We start from the raw sequence: 16,776 nt of genomic DNA, 5'->3' as shown, positions 1-16,776 counted from the left end.
TATGAATTTTTTATGGGTTTAAGCTTGAAGTTTTTTCATAATTTATTTAATATATTAGATTCAAAATTTATATTTAGTTGTACACTTGTAATAATAGTATGAAAAGTATGGAAAACTATGTATATTTGTTGAAAATTCACTAAATATGTATGTATAATAAATTACTTTAGAATTCATAAATTTTAAATCCCGAATCTGCTTCGATCAAAGCTGTTAGAGTTGTGCACTGAGTAATGGTCAGTAATGTAGCATTTCTTGTAATTTCCTTCAGTAAGCTTCATCCTCCTCCTAATTAACAAACAAAATATATTGTGTAAATTATACTGGTCAAATAAGAATCAATTGCAAAATGATCTACTTAGAAGTTGTTTAGTGTTGCAAAGATAAGATTAAGCCTTACTTTAATGTGTTTGACATACAAGAAAGAATCAATCCCTGGACCAAGATGATCACTACAAATATGGAATCGTTTGGCGTGATGGATAAGAGATTAGTAATAATCTCGGAATTATTCTTATCCCACACCTCATACAGAATAACAATCTGCAGATTATTAATTTCGTGATTTAACACCAAAATGACATATTTACCCTTCTCCAAAGCTCCCCCCTCAAAGTTCTTTAAGAAAATCAAGTTAAAATTAGAAAAATATGTTTTTCTCTAACATAAGTCTCATATATAAAATGTTATTCAGTTAACTCACCTTCTTTGGAGTCATAAAGTGAACAGATTTCTTTTTGGCCTTGCCTTGCTCTCCATAATTCTTGATTATTTTTTCTCTAACATAAGTCTCATATATAAAAGTAGCTCCTCTAAATTGGGGCAAAACTAGCCATGCCACAACAATCAACTTCACATCATACCATATTGGTATCCTAATAATTTTTAAAAAATCAGAAAAAATAAAGTAAATAAAAAATATTCTTTTAGATTGAATTTACATAAAATAAATAAATTAAAAACTTGTGAGAGAGCTTAGTTACCAGTTAAGAATGGGTTGAAATAGCATTTCCACAAGTGTAAGAAGAGAATATAGAATCCAATAAGCAAGCCATTGTTCATCATCCAATTTGGATGTGCTCTCTATTGCTACTATTGATGCATATCTACCAAATACACGACGGCGGAGTCAGAGTTTTCAATAAAAGAGTTCAAAATATAAATAAATATATATAAGAAGAAGCCAAAGGGATTCAACACTTATTATTTATATGTCAACAATATGTTTAACCTTATATATATACAATATAACTTTTTGACGAAAGAAACCCCCATGCCTAAATAATATTTTTAGATTAATAAACTAGATTCATCACAGGATCATGAATATAATGTTGCTTAGTTCACGAACTAAAAGCAGACACACATCTAAGATTTTAAATTTATAATTATGGGTTTTAAATTATTTTTTTTCTTATTAGGTTCTGAATAACTTGTTTGTACATATTAAATGAATTTTTTAATATAAATATAAATCTAACAAAAAAATATTAAATTCTGCCAAATTCATACTTGTCGTTATCTGAAAAAATAATTATTTATTTGTAAGATGCAAGAATTAGTTTTAATTTATGGCTTTGAACATGCATTGGGACATGGGAAGTGTGACCATCATGACATAACGCAGATAACTTGTGAAGAAGGGATGCATATGATATTTTAAGTAATTTCTACATTGAAATGAAAGAAAAAGTGAAGAATTTCATAAATTATGATACAATTTTACATGATAGAGACATATTTTGGGCTTGATAATGATGTAACTCGAAGTATAAATTGGAGATGAGTGAGATTTTTTTAGAAGAATGTTACGACTCACAGAGGATAGATCAACATCATCACTGGCCTGCAATTTTTGTACAAAATAAACTTGTCACTTTTCAAGAATTCCCAAACAAAAGTAAAAATAGAATTAAGAAAATAGGAAATATATAAAAGATTATAATATTACCCAGCAAGAGTATGGAGATTAGTGACCAAAGTCCACAAATGACCCATAATTTATCTTCAATGAAATGCTTCAAAAGAAACTTTAGAGACACTTATAATAATAATTAGAATACTTAAGCAACTAATGAAAAATAATATGATAAAGTTTAAGAGGGAGAATTGTGTATTTATAGGACAAATAGGTATCAGGTTCTTGCTTTAACGTAGTGTTCTAGGTTTAGCACATGACAGATCAATTCAACTTAATTTATTTATTAATTAAGCATATATTAACAAGATCCAAAGTAAATAAAACATCATTACATTGAATATTTAATCAATTACTAAGATCATGAAATTGAAAAGAGTTACGTTAGAGAGCAGAGACACGATCTAGAATTTGAAATTTATGATTATTTTTTTTTCCTTTTGGTCCATTAGGCATTTGAAGTTTATGAAATTCTATCAATTTTTTTGGTTCAACATTTGAAGTTTATGAAATTCTATCATTTTTTTTTTATTTTCCACCTGATATACGTTATTTATGTTGGTTTGAAGTTTATGAAATTCTACCGCAGTTTGTTTCATTCTTATGGATTTGAATTTAAGATTTTTGATTAAAAGGGAAAGATTTCTCAATTATTTTACTACAACTCATATCGATTTGATCTCAAATTAATATATAATAATAACTCAATTTACAATGGAAGGATAATATATGAGTTGATTCTTTAAAAAAGCCAAGTCAAACATACTATATAATTTTGTTAAATAAACTATTCATTTGAAGCAATAAGATATGTATAAGCATATTCATGATGATTGGCTAATATTCCTAGTTGATTGACATAAAGTAGAAATAAAGAAAGCCAAAAAGAAAAAAAGAAGAAGAGCATATTAGTATTAGAAATTAAATAAAGAAAGCCCAAGAAGAAAAGAAGGGGACACCTATTATTAGAATTTAGAAATTAAAAAGAAAGTTGAATACATTAATAATCTCTTACATTAAATTTGTCACTAAATTTTATTTAGATATTTAAATTATGATATATTTCGATCAAGGCTCTAAACTCATAATAGAGCATCTTTATCATATATTTCTCGACTCAAATTTTGAAAAAGCTTCTCTACATACTCTTAAACGCTTGTTATCTACAAAAATTGACAACTTAAAATATGTCTCCACCTTTAATTACACATTAACCATAATAAACTATAAAATCTTAAATCTTATTCCAATAGACATTAATGTGTATAATTAAAAAATATGACATATTTTATTTAATCAACTTATTCATATTATAAATACTTGAGATCACAAGCATAATTTTTCTTCAAATTTAATTATTATACGTTCAATTAAATTATATCATAATTTCGTATAAATGAAATTTACTTATAAATTTAAGATATGATCCATGTATTCATCCAAAAAAGAGCTTACATAAGTAAACAACAACAATAATATACCCTACTATTATTGGGTGTTTGATACTATGTTCATTTCTTTCTAACTTTTGTGGGCAATCCACCAAAGATACCAACTTATCATTTGCTATTCAGAAGAGTGGATTAATCACACTGATTGAATTATTTTCCTTATCTAAGAATCGAAAGACTTTCAACTCTCCTCAAATTTCATAGATAGATCGGGTGAATTTTAAGGTTTTTTATTTGACTATTTACGATAAATTCTCGATTAAAAAAAAGGACAAAAATTGAAAATAGAAAATAGAAAGAAGAAGCCCTACCGGCTTTCCTTCTTCAACTCAACTCAGTCAGCAGAGCTCCATTTCTCAGCTCCAATGGATCTCTAACACTTTCTACATTTTCCTTCTCTTCATCTCGGCCGTCCAATTTCTCGATTCAGAAAATGATACAAAAATCAACGGCGTTGCTTCCATCTCCGTTCACATTCCGTTCATCTCACTCAATTTCCCTCTTCTTCATCAAATCCATCACTTCTTCTTCTTCCTCCATTAACCACCATCTCCTCTCCATCCTTTCAAACCCAAATTGGCGAAAACACCCTTCTGTCAACACACTTATTCCTTCTTTATCCCCTTCTCAATTCTCTTCTTTCCTTTCACAAAACCCAAATCTTAACCCCCACATTGTAATCTCCTTCTTCGATTATCTATCTACCCGAAATACCCCTTTATTCAAACCCAACCCTCAATCTTTCGCACCCCTTTTACGCATTTTGATTTCCAATAACCTCTTCCGGGTCGCTGAAAGAACCCGAATTTCCATGATTAAATCTTGCGAAACCCGTGATGATGCTGTTTTCGTGATGGGTTTTGTCCTGGAGATGAGGTGCAGGTTCAAGATTGATGTTTGGGGTTATAACAAGTTGTTAATGTGTTTATCGAGGTATGTTATGATTGAGGATATGAAATGTGTGTATGATGAGATGTTGAGTGATATGATTAAGCCTGATATTTATACTTTTAATACAATGATTAATGCTTATTGTAAATTGGGTAATGTTGTTGAAGCTGATTTTTATTTGAGTAAGATCTTGCAAGCTGGTTTGAATCCGGACACACACACGTATACGTCGTTTGTATTGGGGTATTGTAGGAGAAATGATGTGAATAGTGCTTTTAAGGTGTTTAAGGAAATGTCTAAGAAGGGTTGTCGAAGGAATGTGGTTTCGTATAACAATTTGATTCATGGGTTGTGTGAAGGGGGGAGGATTGATGAGGGGATGGAGTTGTTTTTAGGAATGGGAGATGATGGTTGTTATCCGAATGTTAGGAGCTATACGATTCTGATTGATGCGTTGTGTGGATTGGATAGGAGGGAAGAATCATTGCGCTTATTTGATGAGATGAAGGAGAAGGGCTGTGAGCCGAATGTTCATACTTACACTGTGCTCATTGATGGCTTGTGTAAAGAGTTTAAGCTTGATGAAGCGAGAGAGTTATTGAATGTGATGTCGGAAAAGGGATTAGTTCCGAATGTGGTGACATACAATGCTTTGATTGATGGATACTGTAAGAAAGGTTTGGTTGATGTTGCGTTAGATGTTTTTGACACGATGGAATCCAATAATTGTATCCCGAATGTGCGTACGTACAATGAATTGATTTCTGGCTTTTGTATGATAAAGAAGGTGCATAAGGCAATGGCACTACTTGATAAGATGATTGAGCGCAAACTGTCTCCTAGCAAAGTCACTTTTAACTTGTTAATTGATGGACAGTGTAAAGAGGGTGAAATAGGTAGTGCATTTAGGTTGCTTAGATTGATGGAAGAGAATGATTTGGCTCCTGATGAGTGGACTTATTGTACTCTGGTTGATGGCTTGTGTGAAAGAGGCAGAGTTGAAGAGGCTTCCACCATTTTTAGTTCTATGAAAGAGAAGGGTATAAAGGTTAATGTTGCGATGTGCACTGCTCTCATTGACGGATATTGCAAAGCTGAAAAAGCTGATTATGCTTTGACATTGTTTAAGAAAATGATTGAGGAAGGTTGCTCTCCAAATGCATACACTTATAATGTGCTAATTAAAGGGTTATGTAAGCAGGGTAAGCAGCTGGAAGGAGACCAATTACTTAAAATGATGCCAGGAAGTGGTGTTAAACCCACAATTGAATCCTACAGTATCTTGATTGAGCAACTACTAAAAGAATCTGCCTTTGGCCAAGCTTATAAGGTTTTTCATTTAATGGTTTCCACTGGACACAAACCTGATGTCTGCATTTACACTTCGTTTCTGGTTGCATATTACAATGAAGAGAAATTGAAAGAAGCAGAGGACGTGATGGATAAGATGGCAGAGGCGGGAGTTATGCCAGATGTGATGGCCTATACAGTAATGATTGATGGCTATGGTCGTGCAGGATTATTGAATCGATCCTTTGATGTGCTAAAATTTATGGTTGATGCTGGTCATGAACCTTCTCAGTACACTTACTCCATTTTGATCAAACATTTGTCCCAAGGAGGACTTGATATCAAAACTGAGGCCAGTTCCATTAATATTGCTGATGTGTGGAAAGTGGTGAAATATGAAACTTTGCTTGAACTCTTTGATAAAATGGTGGAACATCGCTGTCCTCTAAATACAAACACTTTTAGTTCGCTTACTACTGGACTCTGTAGAGAAGGACGACTTGAGGAAGCTTCGAGATTACTTGATCATATGCAGAGTTTTGGAATATCTCTTAGTGAAGATATATATACCTCAATGGTAAATTGTTGTTGCAAGTTGAAAATGTATGAGGATGCAGCAAGGTTTCTTGACACTATGCTTACGCAAGGTTTTTTACCACACTTAGAGTCATACAAGCTCCTTGTGTGTGGGTTGTATGATGACGGAAACAATGAGAAAGCTAAGATGAGCTTCTTCAGGCTTCTTGGTTGTGGGTACAATAATGATGAAGTAGCTTGGAAACTTCTAATTGATGGCTTACTTAAGAGAGGACTTGTAGATAGATGTTTGGAGTTGTTAGATATCATGGAGAAGAATCATTTTCGACTCAGTGACCATACATATTCATTGCTACTAGAGGGACTTGATAGGACAAACAATGAATAAAGTAAGAAATTCCTACTTTTACGATTTTTCATGTGCACCTTTTTAAAATAGATTCTTTTTTTTTTTTAAAAAAATGAAGATCTTCATGTGCACCTTGATATGCTGTTGCTTCAATAAAGATCTTTCATTTCCATGCCTGTAGGCTATTTAGTTAATGGGGATTTTTCTTTTCAAGAAACCACTTCAGAGTCATCACATAGTATATGCAGCTACTCCTGAGAGGTAACAAGCAAGTTACTTTGCTTATTAACTTTTTCTTGTATTTCTCCTTCTATTGTTCATTTCTGTCATGTTCTTGATGTTTTTAAAATAAATGATGAACAAACTGATGTCTCAGTTTCTGGTGCTAACATATGCGTTATTTGTTGCAACTGGTTTCTCTAGCTCCTTATTTGTTCACTTTTTCTTTAACCTGATACAGATTGAGAAGGCTGTACCATATTTTGACGATATGTTGCCTGCAGGCACTAGTCCAAGTGAGTCAGATATACAACCATTATGCATGGTTAGGCATCTCCTGGTGATATTGGAACAACTTGTGAATATTTTGCAAAAGTTAAAAATGAGGATTTGGAGCTTGACATGTATAAAAATGAGGCATTACTCAAGGCATGCTTAAATCAGACTGGATGCGAAGTGCTTTGGCCGTGACAAAAGAAATGAGTGCTAAAAGCATCCCCAGGAATACCTTTGTATATAGCATATTAATTGACAGGTATGGCTAGTGTTACAGCTGATGTGTACCTGCTTATCATACTACTTTGTTTTCAGGGTAGCTTACAATATATGCTTTGATAGACCTCGGACCAACACTGAATGGAGTAAAAATAAAAGGAAGGAATGCCGATTAGCATATAAGTTTCCCAACTCTCCGGAGGTTCTTTTGCTCGTATTTGCCTATCTTGTTTCTAGATTATGATTCTCCTCCTTTCTTCTGCCTTTATTGCTGATGCAGTTGGGCTCAAAGAGATGATGTTTTGGAGGTTGCTGACCTGATGCAACAGATGGGACAAGGAGTTCTACACATAAATGTTTGGTGTAAAGCTGGAGACATGCAAGTATGTACATGATAATCTATCTACAACTTTGGCTGCATTTATATTGGTATTTTGAGGTCTCTGAATGCCTGGAGATGGATATGTTAATATTATTTTTTACTTTATATGCTGATTCAGTGGCGGATTTACCATAGAAAATAGGGTTCATGTGAACACGTGGTCACCCCACCGAACTAGGTATATGATGTACATAATTCTAAAAATATATCCAGTATTGTCTTATTTGCCCCATGATCAAAAAAGATTGAGTGGTGCATGGGTTTGGTCGCTAGGGGTGTGTATGATTCCCCTATTTTATTACGGATTTGCGAGGGTGTGATGCCCATATATTTGAATGTGGAAGGGGTGTGATTCCTCTATTTTTATTATGAATTTGCAAGGATGTGATTTTCTTTTTTGCGGGTGTGGTTCCTCTATTTTATTATGAAAATGCAAGAGTGTGATTCTGTTTCTTAAATGCAGAAGGGGCGTGATTCCTCTATTTTTCTATGAATTTGCAAGGGTGTGATTCCCTTTTTTTTGAATGTAAGAGGGGCGTGATTCCTCTATTTAAATATGAATTTGCAAGGGTGTGATTCCCCTATTTTATTATGTGTTTGCGATTCCCTTAATTTTGAATGCGAAAGGGTTGTGATTCCTCTATTTCAATTTGAATTTGCAAGGGGGTGATTCCCTTATTTTGAATGCAGAAGGGATGTGATTCCCATATTTTATTATGTGCTTGCGATTCCCTTATTTTTGAATGTGGAAGGGGTGTGATTCCTCTATTTTATTATGAATTTGCATGTGCGTGATCCCTTTTTTTTTTTGAATACGGAAGGGGTGTGATTCCTCTATTTCAATATGAATTTGCAAGGGTGTGATTCCCTTATTTTTGAATGGGGAAGGGTGTGATTCCCCTATTTTAAAATATGAATTTGCATGTGTGATCCCTTTTTGTTTGAATGCGGAAGGGTTGTGATTCCTCTATTTCAATATGAATTTGCAAGGGTGTGATTCCCTTATTTTTGAATGTGGAAGGGGTGTGATTCTCCTATTTTAAAATATGAATTTGCATGTGTGATCCCTTTTTTTTTGAATGCGGAAGGGGTGTGATTCCTCTATTTCAATATGAATTTGCAAGGGTGTGATTCCCTTATTTTTGAATGCGTAAGGGGTGTGATTCCCCTATTTTATTAAGTGTTTGCGATTCCCTTATTTTTTAATGTGGAAGGGGTGTGATGCCCCTATTTTATTATGTGCTTGCGATTCCCTTATTTTTGAATGTGAAAGGGGTGTGATTCCTCTATTTCATTATGAACTTGCAAGGGCGTGATTTCACTTATTTTTGAATGCGGAAGAGGTGTGATTCATCTATTTTATTATGATAATGCAATTTCCTCATTTTTGAATGCGAAAGGGTTGTGATTCCTCTAGTTTATCACGATTTTACAAGGGTGTGATTCCCTCATTCTTGAAAGCGGATGGGGTGTGATTCCTCTATTTTATTATGAGTTTGCTATGAAAAATTTGTGACAGCTGAATTATAAGAATTTGTAAGAACATTTATCTTTGAACATCAAAATGTATAAATTTGTGACTAGGTTGTACATTGGTGCACCCATCTTCTCGAAATCTTGGTTTTGGCTCTGGGATGATTAAGTAGTTCTTATTAACATTTGTATTTCTGCGATACTCATCTTGTGGATATACTAGACATGATAAGCTTAACATTGTGCAGTATCACAATTGTTCTATAGAACTATTCGTAATGAGAGTATTTTTATTATGAACACTCTCGAAGATTTGATTATTCTACCGATTGGAAGCATTTGAATACTATCTTAGATATATTTCATTTACACGACATGGCATTGAGTCGACAACTTTATGGTCCTAACAGTACTTGGCCTGCAGGGCCTTTTGGAATTTGATTTTAGTCATCTTATGTGGTCTTTAAATGGTGCCTTTTATGGTTGAGACTTGAAGCTGCCAACTTGATTTGCATTGGATGTACTAAATTTCTATTTAGTGTATATATCTTGAATCGAGTTCAGGACAGTTTAGTGCGCAAAGCATTCCGTGTTAAGCTGGGGTCTGAAAGGCTTAATCATAATACTTAATTGGGTTCTAGTTGTACGAGCTGAGAACTTCTTGGTACATAGTGTTTTAAAATGCTCCTTCATACAAGCTCATCCAATGATGATTTCAAATTAGTCGTTGAATGGAGAGCCCCAAATGCTTAAAGTACCCAAGTACTTTATTTTTTCGCCATATGTTGTAACTTCCAATTGGGAAGGGAGCCTCAGAGCAATAACGTAATTGTCTGGATGTGAGCTGTAAGTCACGGGTTTGAGCCGTGAGAATGAACTACGATTACTTGTATCATAGTAAACTGCTTACATCACAAATGCGACTTCCTCGGACCTTGTGTGAACAGGGATAATAGCCCTATAAGTTGGTTCCCCACTTTGAATTTTGACTACCTAATAGAAGTAAGAACTTTTGATGATGACTTCATGCTAACTGTTTTGGTACTTTATTAGGGAAAAAAGTCATAACTAAGATTAATATCCCATCAAAAGAGGAAAAATGTAGCCTTAAGTTGTTGTTTAGTTGAGAAAAAAGGAGCAGAGAATTCAATTCCTTCTTGACCATCTTGATATAGCATCTTTGCTAACTCTATTTGAAATTAGAAGTCTTGGCTCAACTCGAGACTTTCTGACGCAAATCTAGGTTTATTCGGAATTGTAGGTCTTCATAAAACATAGAAAAGAAAATGAATCTATTTACCATTTTGGTATTTCAAAATGTATCATGGCTCATTTTATTCATTAATTGTTGTTCACGAACCTCTCATCTCGCCCAACCTGGTGAGATAAGAAGTTCTAGAAATAACGAGGTAAAAACTTCCTATATTTACACTAAATCAAACAATTTAACCATAACAACTAATAATTAAAGTGAGAAATTAATTTGGATAAAAAGACTACTTTATTTTCCCTATTAATATGCTTTTCCCATTTTATATTTGTGGAGAGAATTCAGTTCAACAGCACTTCCCTAACTGAAGTGACATTGGTAGGGTATATTAATTTCACTAATCTAATTATAAATTAAGTAAATTAGCTAGTTGGGGGGTATTAATTATTTTTATCATGAAGCATAATTTAACTAGATTAGCAAGTTTAGTTCACCCACCAAATTATACAATATTGAATACTTCTAAAACGTCAAATATTTTGGATCAAGTTTAATTTGTCAAAACACTAATAATTGGAGTCTAATTGAGTACTTTTTGATTATTCGAGATTTGTTTCTTATGATAATTATGTATACACACAAGAAACATCAGATTGATCATGACCATGAATGACTAATATTAAATCTTATTCAAATCAAAACCACACTTTAGCAACAAAATCATTCCAACTTTGACTATTCGAATGAGGAAAATTTTAAAAATAGTTCTATCACATATCATATGTTTCTTATAAGTTTGTCCTTTAAAATGTTGACGTATTGCATTATCTAACGATGAAAAATGATATAATCAAAACAATGCAATATAATATAATAGATAGAACGAAATACTACAAAAATCCAAACAAAGTGTAATTGTTCGAAAAAAGAGTAAAATTTATCTTTTTGCTTTTACATATTTTCTACATTATTGAGACAAAATTGCTCCTAATATTTGTCCAAGTAACAAAGAATACCTCTATTTTTAGGACGGTTCAAATCGTGGTTATTAAAATCTCACATAAGCTGATATTTGAATGATAAAATAGACGCTATGTGACATATCACCTCATCATTATAGTATTAAAATATATTTTTATTTTTTACGATACTTCAAATCGACTATTAAAATCTCTCATGACCTGATATTATGCCACCTCATCATTACAGTGTAAAAATTCCTATAAAAATGTACAAAAACATAAGTTTCTCAATTACCCCCAAAATCCATTTTTTTTCTCTCCACTTCTGCAGCTTCACCTCCATTTTTTTTTATTTCAAAGAAAATAACTCTAAAAGCTAAATTAATTTTTTTTCTCAAAAACTCAATTTTTTCCCTTTCTTTTCTCCTCCTTCTTCCTCTTCCTGTATTTTTTGCAGGGAGAAGAAAGAATTTGGTTGGAAATTGCTCAAATGTAAATATTATTCAGAGCTAATTATCTTTATGGAAATCTTTTCTTAAGCTCTTTTCCATTTCATATTATCACAGGAAGATTTCTTGATTCATTTGAGCTTTTGACAAGAATTCCATTTTATCCCCCATGGAAGGTTCTTAGCTTTTCTCTTTTTGACCTTATTGTCATTTATTTCCTTTTTATGTGTCATTATAGGTGTAAAGATTGAATCTTTATAACATAAAAAATTGTGTATGATTTTTTTGATTAAAAAAAGTGAGGGTAGGAGAAGGGGAAGGGAAAGGGGAGGGGAAGTGAGGAGGGGATTACAAGGAGGGGAATCGAACCTTCATCAATAACGTGAAAGTTCAGGTAGTCGGTAGTCAACCAACTGAATTATTAAGATTTCCGTGTATGCTTCATTTTGCTAGTTGAGTATATTTTTTTGGGATGTTTTCCACTCGATGTCTGGTATAGGCATTGGAGCCTAACTTAATTGGGATTCATACCGAGAAGTTCCTATTGGGGGTAAAATGTTTCCTACTACAAACGACTTCGTAGTAAGAGCTCAAATCCTAGACCTTTGCTTGACGACGAACGAGTAGTTACTACTCCATCAGAAACCTTGTTAGTCTTATTGGTTATATGAATGCTCTTGTATATTAATGATTTAAATAGTACTATCACAATAAAGATTGAATCTTTATAAGAGAAAAGATTGTGTATACTTCATTTTGCTTATTGGGTATATGAATGTTCTATTATATTAATGGTTTAAATAGAATGTGTCATAATAAAGATTGAATCTTTATAATATAAAAGATTTTGTACACTTCATTTGGTTTGTTGGATACATGAATGTTACATGTATATTGATGGTTTAACTAAAATGTCATGATAACTATGCCTCAATTCCAAACAAGTTGCTCATATAGCCTGTCCCAAGCTGGGATAATGGAGGAGGGTTACGGTAAAACTAACCAATTCATGATGAATCCTAACAAAACAATCCGTATCTTTTCTAAAAAATATGCTGGTTGTCAATCTATAACGAAACCGTTCACCTTTATTCGAGCTAAAGACTGATAAAACTTTTTTGCTTCTGTTGTCTATGAAATTTGTAGGTAGAAGAGGTGCAGCTAATGTCCAAGAAATTGGAGAAAACAAGAAACAACATGAAGCCGAGAAGGAACAAGATGAGAAAAAAGAGGAAGACATCATCAACAACAACAACAATAGAGATGATCAGTACTCATCATCATCATCACCAAGAGGAGTTTTAGAGACTCCCCCATTGGGTTCGTCGGATTCAGACAATAGCAGCATTAGCAGCAGTGATGATAGGAGCAGCAGTTTCGCATCATCATCTTCAGGGGAATTAAGTCAAGGCGTTTATTGGAAAAATGTTTTTGATAAATTAAAGAGAAGGTCAATGAGAAGATTGTCAAGTATACCATTATTAGGATATGAGATGATTTTACCAAAAAATGTAAGAAGGATTTTGTCTAAGAATAGAAGTGCTGAAGAAGAGGCTAATGATTCTGATGATATTCCAAAGCCTTCTTGGAGGAATTTTAGCTATGGGGAACTTGTTGAAGCTACTGATAATTTCAGTCCAGGTACATAAATTTTATCACGAGTTTACGTTATACGCATTGATGGTGTAAAGAATATTTATGCGATTAAGTCTCTTATTAGGTAGTTTAAGCAAATCTCTACGACAAATATTTACAAGTTGATGCATCTTCTTGTTGTCGTCATTGATCCCACATTTACACTAATGATGTCACTTTATTGCAAACTTAAACCGTTTTAAGTATTTTGCATAATCTGTATTACTCGAAAGTGAACTGAATTTGTGCATAGTTAACCCTTTGTTATACTAAAGTATGCCTTGAAATGTGACAGACAAATTGATCGGGCAAGGGGGACATGCAGAAGTGTACAAAGGACGTTTATCTGATGGTCAAGTAGTCGCAGTAAAAAAAATAACTAAGAAAGAAAAGAACAATGAGGACAAAGTTGATGATTACTTATCTGAGCTAGGAATCATTGCTCACATTAACCATCCTTCTGCTGCTAAGTTAATCGGTTATAGTGCTGATGGCGGTTTGTACCTTGTTCTTCAGTACTTACACCACGGAAGCCTCGGTTCCTTAATACACGGTGCTGTATTCCCTCTTAATACTAGCTATGTTCGTTCAATATTGATTTCTTTGCCTAAAGATTGATAAATATGCACTTATGTTGAACGAAATGTCTATAGAGTGACTGATAAACAGAAAACTCGGCATTTCAGGTTCGGAAGAGAGACTTGAATGGGAAATAAGATATAAAGTTGCTGCTGGTATTGCTGAAGGATTGCTTTATCTTCATTGTGAATGCCCAAAGCGCATAATCCATAGAGATATTACTGCCTCAAACATATTACTAACTGAAGATTATGAACCTCAGGTTTCAATCTTTTTTTCCATTGAGAAACTTCGATTGGGAAGTGCGATTTCATTGCAATTTCTCAAGTTTTTTCCCCCCATTTTCTTGTGCAGATTTCTGATTTTGGACTAGCAAAGTGGCTGCCAGAAAAATGGGTTCATCATGTTGTTTCTCCCATTGAAGGAACTTTTGGGTATGTAAACATTAAACTTTTAATTTGCACTACCAGGGTCGGATCTAGAGGGGCGAAAGGGTGTTCACCGGAACCCCCTCAGCAAACAATTATACTGTATATATAGGGTAGATATTTTGTGCTTATGTACATATTTAAATTTTGAATCGTGTGAACAATATGCAAAAGGTTAGCTCAGCGGTCTAGAACATTCAAAATGCACCTCAATGTCCAAGATTTGATTCTTAGGGACTCTCTTATTTTTTACATTTTTATTTTTTGAACACCTTGGAGTGAAAATCCAGGAACCGCTACTGTGTATTACGCGTTCCTTCATTTGTTGTCAATGTTGCTTTGTTATGATCTAATGTATTGCAAATTGGTATTCAGATATATGGCTCCAGAGTACTTTATGCATGGAATTGTTAATGAAAAGACGGATGTATTTGCCTTTGGAGTTCTATTATTGGAGCTTATTACTGGTCGTCGTGCAGTTGATTCATATAGAAAGAGCCTTGTGTTGTGGGTAATGATCATCTTAATTTAATTTCATATGAAAGGTTTTTAGTATGATTCATGAAATGTTTCTGAAAAGTATCCGGTACCTGTTACAATTGTGCATAGGCAAAGCCGTTGTTGGAGAAGAACAACATCAAGGAAATAGCAGATCCTCGTTTAGGTGATGACTATGATGTTGTTGAGATGAAACGCGCCATGTTTACAGCTTTATCTTGCCTTCACCACTTGCCTGACATTCGTCCAAACATGAAAAAGGTAACACTGCGTTTTTACGTTCTGTCCCCTTTATGACCTTCGAATCCCACCAACATTTGTAATTTTGATTTCAAGCATTGCTGATCCTTGCTAGAATTTGGAAGTGTTGAGTTTGTAAACGCACACGTCTGAAAAGATCGATCGTGTGAAGGATCCATTCACCTACGAATTCTTGGTTATAAAGTTAGAACAGAAAGGATCTTAAACGACACCTAAATGTAAATGATTTACTCCCTCCGTTTCAATTTATTTGTCTTACCATCTTTTTTCAGTCCACTTAAAAAAAGAATGTCTCTTTCCTATTTTGACAGCTCTTTAATTCTAACTTTCCACATGACATGTTTAAGACCACAAGATTAAAGAATAATTTGGTTTATTCTACATATCTTCAGTTTAAGACCACAATATTCAAAAGATTTCTTTACTTTCTTAAACTCCGTGACAAGTCAAAACTGGACAAACAAATTGAAACGAAGGGAGTAACATATATCCAAAGCAACTAACAAGATGCTTTTTGTAGTTAGAATTAAGAGTTGCTACTCGATGTTTACATATGCAAAACAGAACAATCCGCAAATCAAAATTTTGCATTCACCAAATGGTGACATATTCTTTTGAGTCTGCAGGTTGTTCAGCTATTGAGAGGCGAGAACGCTCCAGTAGAAATGAAGCAGAAGTCAATGGGAGGGAGAGCATTGATGTTTTCAGACGAATATACAAGCACACATTATCTCCAGGATCTCAACCGCCATATGGAGCTCGTTATGGAGTAATCTTTCTACACTTTTTTGTCAAAAGCTATCGGTCCTAGCTCTGCTTCTGCTGTGCTACGTAAACTAGTTAGTTGATGGCTGCTAATTTTTGGTTGAAATTTTCCGAGATGCTGCCCCATTTTAATGCAGAGAATCAACATCCATAACTTCGAGTTTGCAGCACAAGTAATGCAGTATTAATGAACTGCATTAAGTGCATTATAACATCTGAAAAAAGTGTACATTTTCGTATGTTTCTTTCATATTGTTACTGGATTTGGCTGAAATCATCATAGTGATGATTCATTTTGTAGCTGATCATATTTTTGTATATTCTATAGTAGAATTTTGTTAAGTTGTTGGCTTGTTGCTATAGATATTATATCAAGTGTACATACAATGACACATCCTTTTCTGTGTTTCTTTAAAATTTTGCAGCAAATTAGAACTTTGTTATTTGAACTTTCACCTTATTGATAAGGATTCGATTCTCTAATAAAAAAAAAGTGTTTCCTAATTATTCTCAAATATTGATCAGGGTGGAGCTAGGTAGCGCCGAAGAGGTTCATCGCAAAATATTACACCATTTATATATGGTTAATTTATTTTTATTTATATATATATATATATATATATATATATATATATATATATATATATATATATATAGTAGAGACGAAATATATTTAAAGTGCGAAACAGCGAAGCCCTGCCTCTCGCATGCAAAGTGAGCGCTCTACCAATGAGCTACACCCCAAATTATTCTTAATTAAAGAAATTAAGATACTAATTATAATTAATGTGTTAATCGGCCTCTCTCTCCCCTTTTTTTTTCCTTCCTATTTAATAGGTATGAATATACAATATGATTTGATGAAATAGTTTAGTTCGTATACTGAGACTAATTTACTTAACAATATATTATAATTAATATTGATTAAGTGAGAAATCTATGTACAAATAAATGTTATATTTATTAGTTTGGTGTAGAAAAAAA

General features: G+C 33.3%; 3 protein-coding genes across 5 annotated transcripts; 2 read left to right on the top strand and 1 right to left on the bottom strand.

Annotated features, from left to right (window-relative positions):
• Window positions 1-171: 171 nt before the first annotated feature.
• Window positions 172-2,063, bottom strand: LOC129871089 (HVA22-like protein e). The gene is made up of 5 exons (XM_055945961.1): window positions 1,952-2,063; window positions 1,820-1,846; window positions 984-1,106; window positions 704-875; window positions 172-288 (listed from the first exon to the last, which is right to left on the bottom strand). The coding sequence occupies exons 1-5, from the start codon at window positions 1,996-1,998 to the stop codon at window positions 268-270; spliced, it is 390 nt and encodes a 129-aa protein (XP_055801936.1). The 5' UTR covers window positions 1,999-2,063; the 3' UTR covers window positions 172-267.
• A 1,499-nt stretch (window positions 2,064-3,562) lies between these two features.
• LOC129870425 (pentatricopeptide repeat-containing protein At5g65560-like) lies at window positions 3,563-7,930 on the top strand. Of its 3 annotated transcripts, XR_008762084.1 has the most exons (4): window positions 3,564-6,476; window positions 6,618-6,697; window positions 6,940-7,190; window positions 7,431-7,930. XR_008762084.1 is itself a non-coding variant. In XM_055945215.1 (2 exons), the coding sequence occupies exon 1, from the start codon at window positions 3,803-3,805 to the stop codon at window positions 6,473-6,475; it is 2,673 nt and encodes an 890-aa protein (XP_055801190.1). In that variant the 5' UTR covers window positions 3,563-3,802; the 3' UTR covers window position 6,476; window positions 6,940-7,930. The 3 variants fall into 3 exon arrangements, 1 of the variants encoding a protein (XP_055801190.1); XR_008762085.1 differs by having other exon boundaries at window positions 6,940-7,930; XM_055945215.1 differs by lacking the exon at window positions 6,618-6,697 and having other exon boundaries at window positions 3,563-6,476; window positions 6,940-7,930.
• Window positions 7,931-11,554: 3,624 nt separating this feature from the next.
• Window positions 11,555-16,188, top strand: LOC129871664 (receptor-like cytosolic serine/threonine-protein kinase RBK1). Its single transcript, XM_055946622.1, has 8 exons — window positions 11,555-11,802; window positions 12,773-13,267; window positions 13,557-13,814; window positions 13,948-14,102; window positions 14,195-14,274; window positions 14,644-14,779; window positions 14,878-15,027; window positions 15,654-16,188. Exons 1-8 carry the CDS (start codon window positions 11,796-11,798, stop codon window positions 15,798-15,800), a joined length of 1,428 nt encoding a protein of 475 aa, XP_055802597.1. The 5' UTR covers window positions 11,555-11,795; the 3' UTR covers window positions 15,801-16,188.
• Window positions 16,189-16,776: the final 588 nt, after the last annotated feature.

Source organism: Solanum dulcamara, chromosome 10 (genome assembly GCF_947179165.1).
Source record: "Solanum dulcamara chromosome 10, daSolDulc1.2, whole genome shotgun sequence".
NCBI lineage: Eukaryota > Viridiplantae > Streptophyta > Magnoliopsida > Solanales > Solanaceae > Solanum > Solanum dulcamara.
The sequence above is the reverse complement of the archived record's forward strand: the minus strand, read 5'-3'. Positions and strand labels throughout refer to the sequence as shown.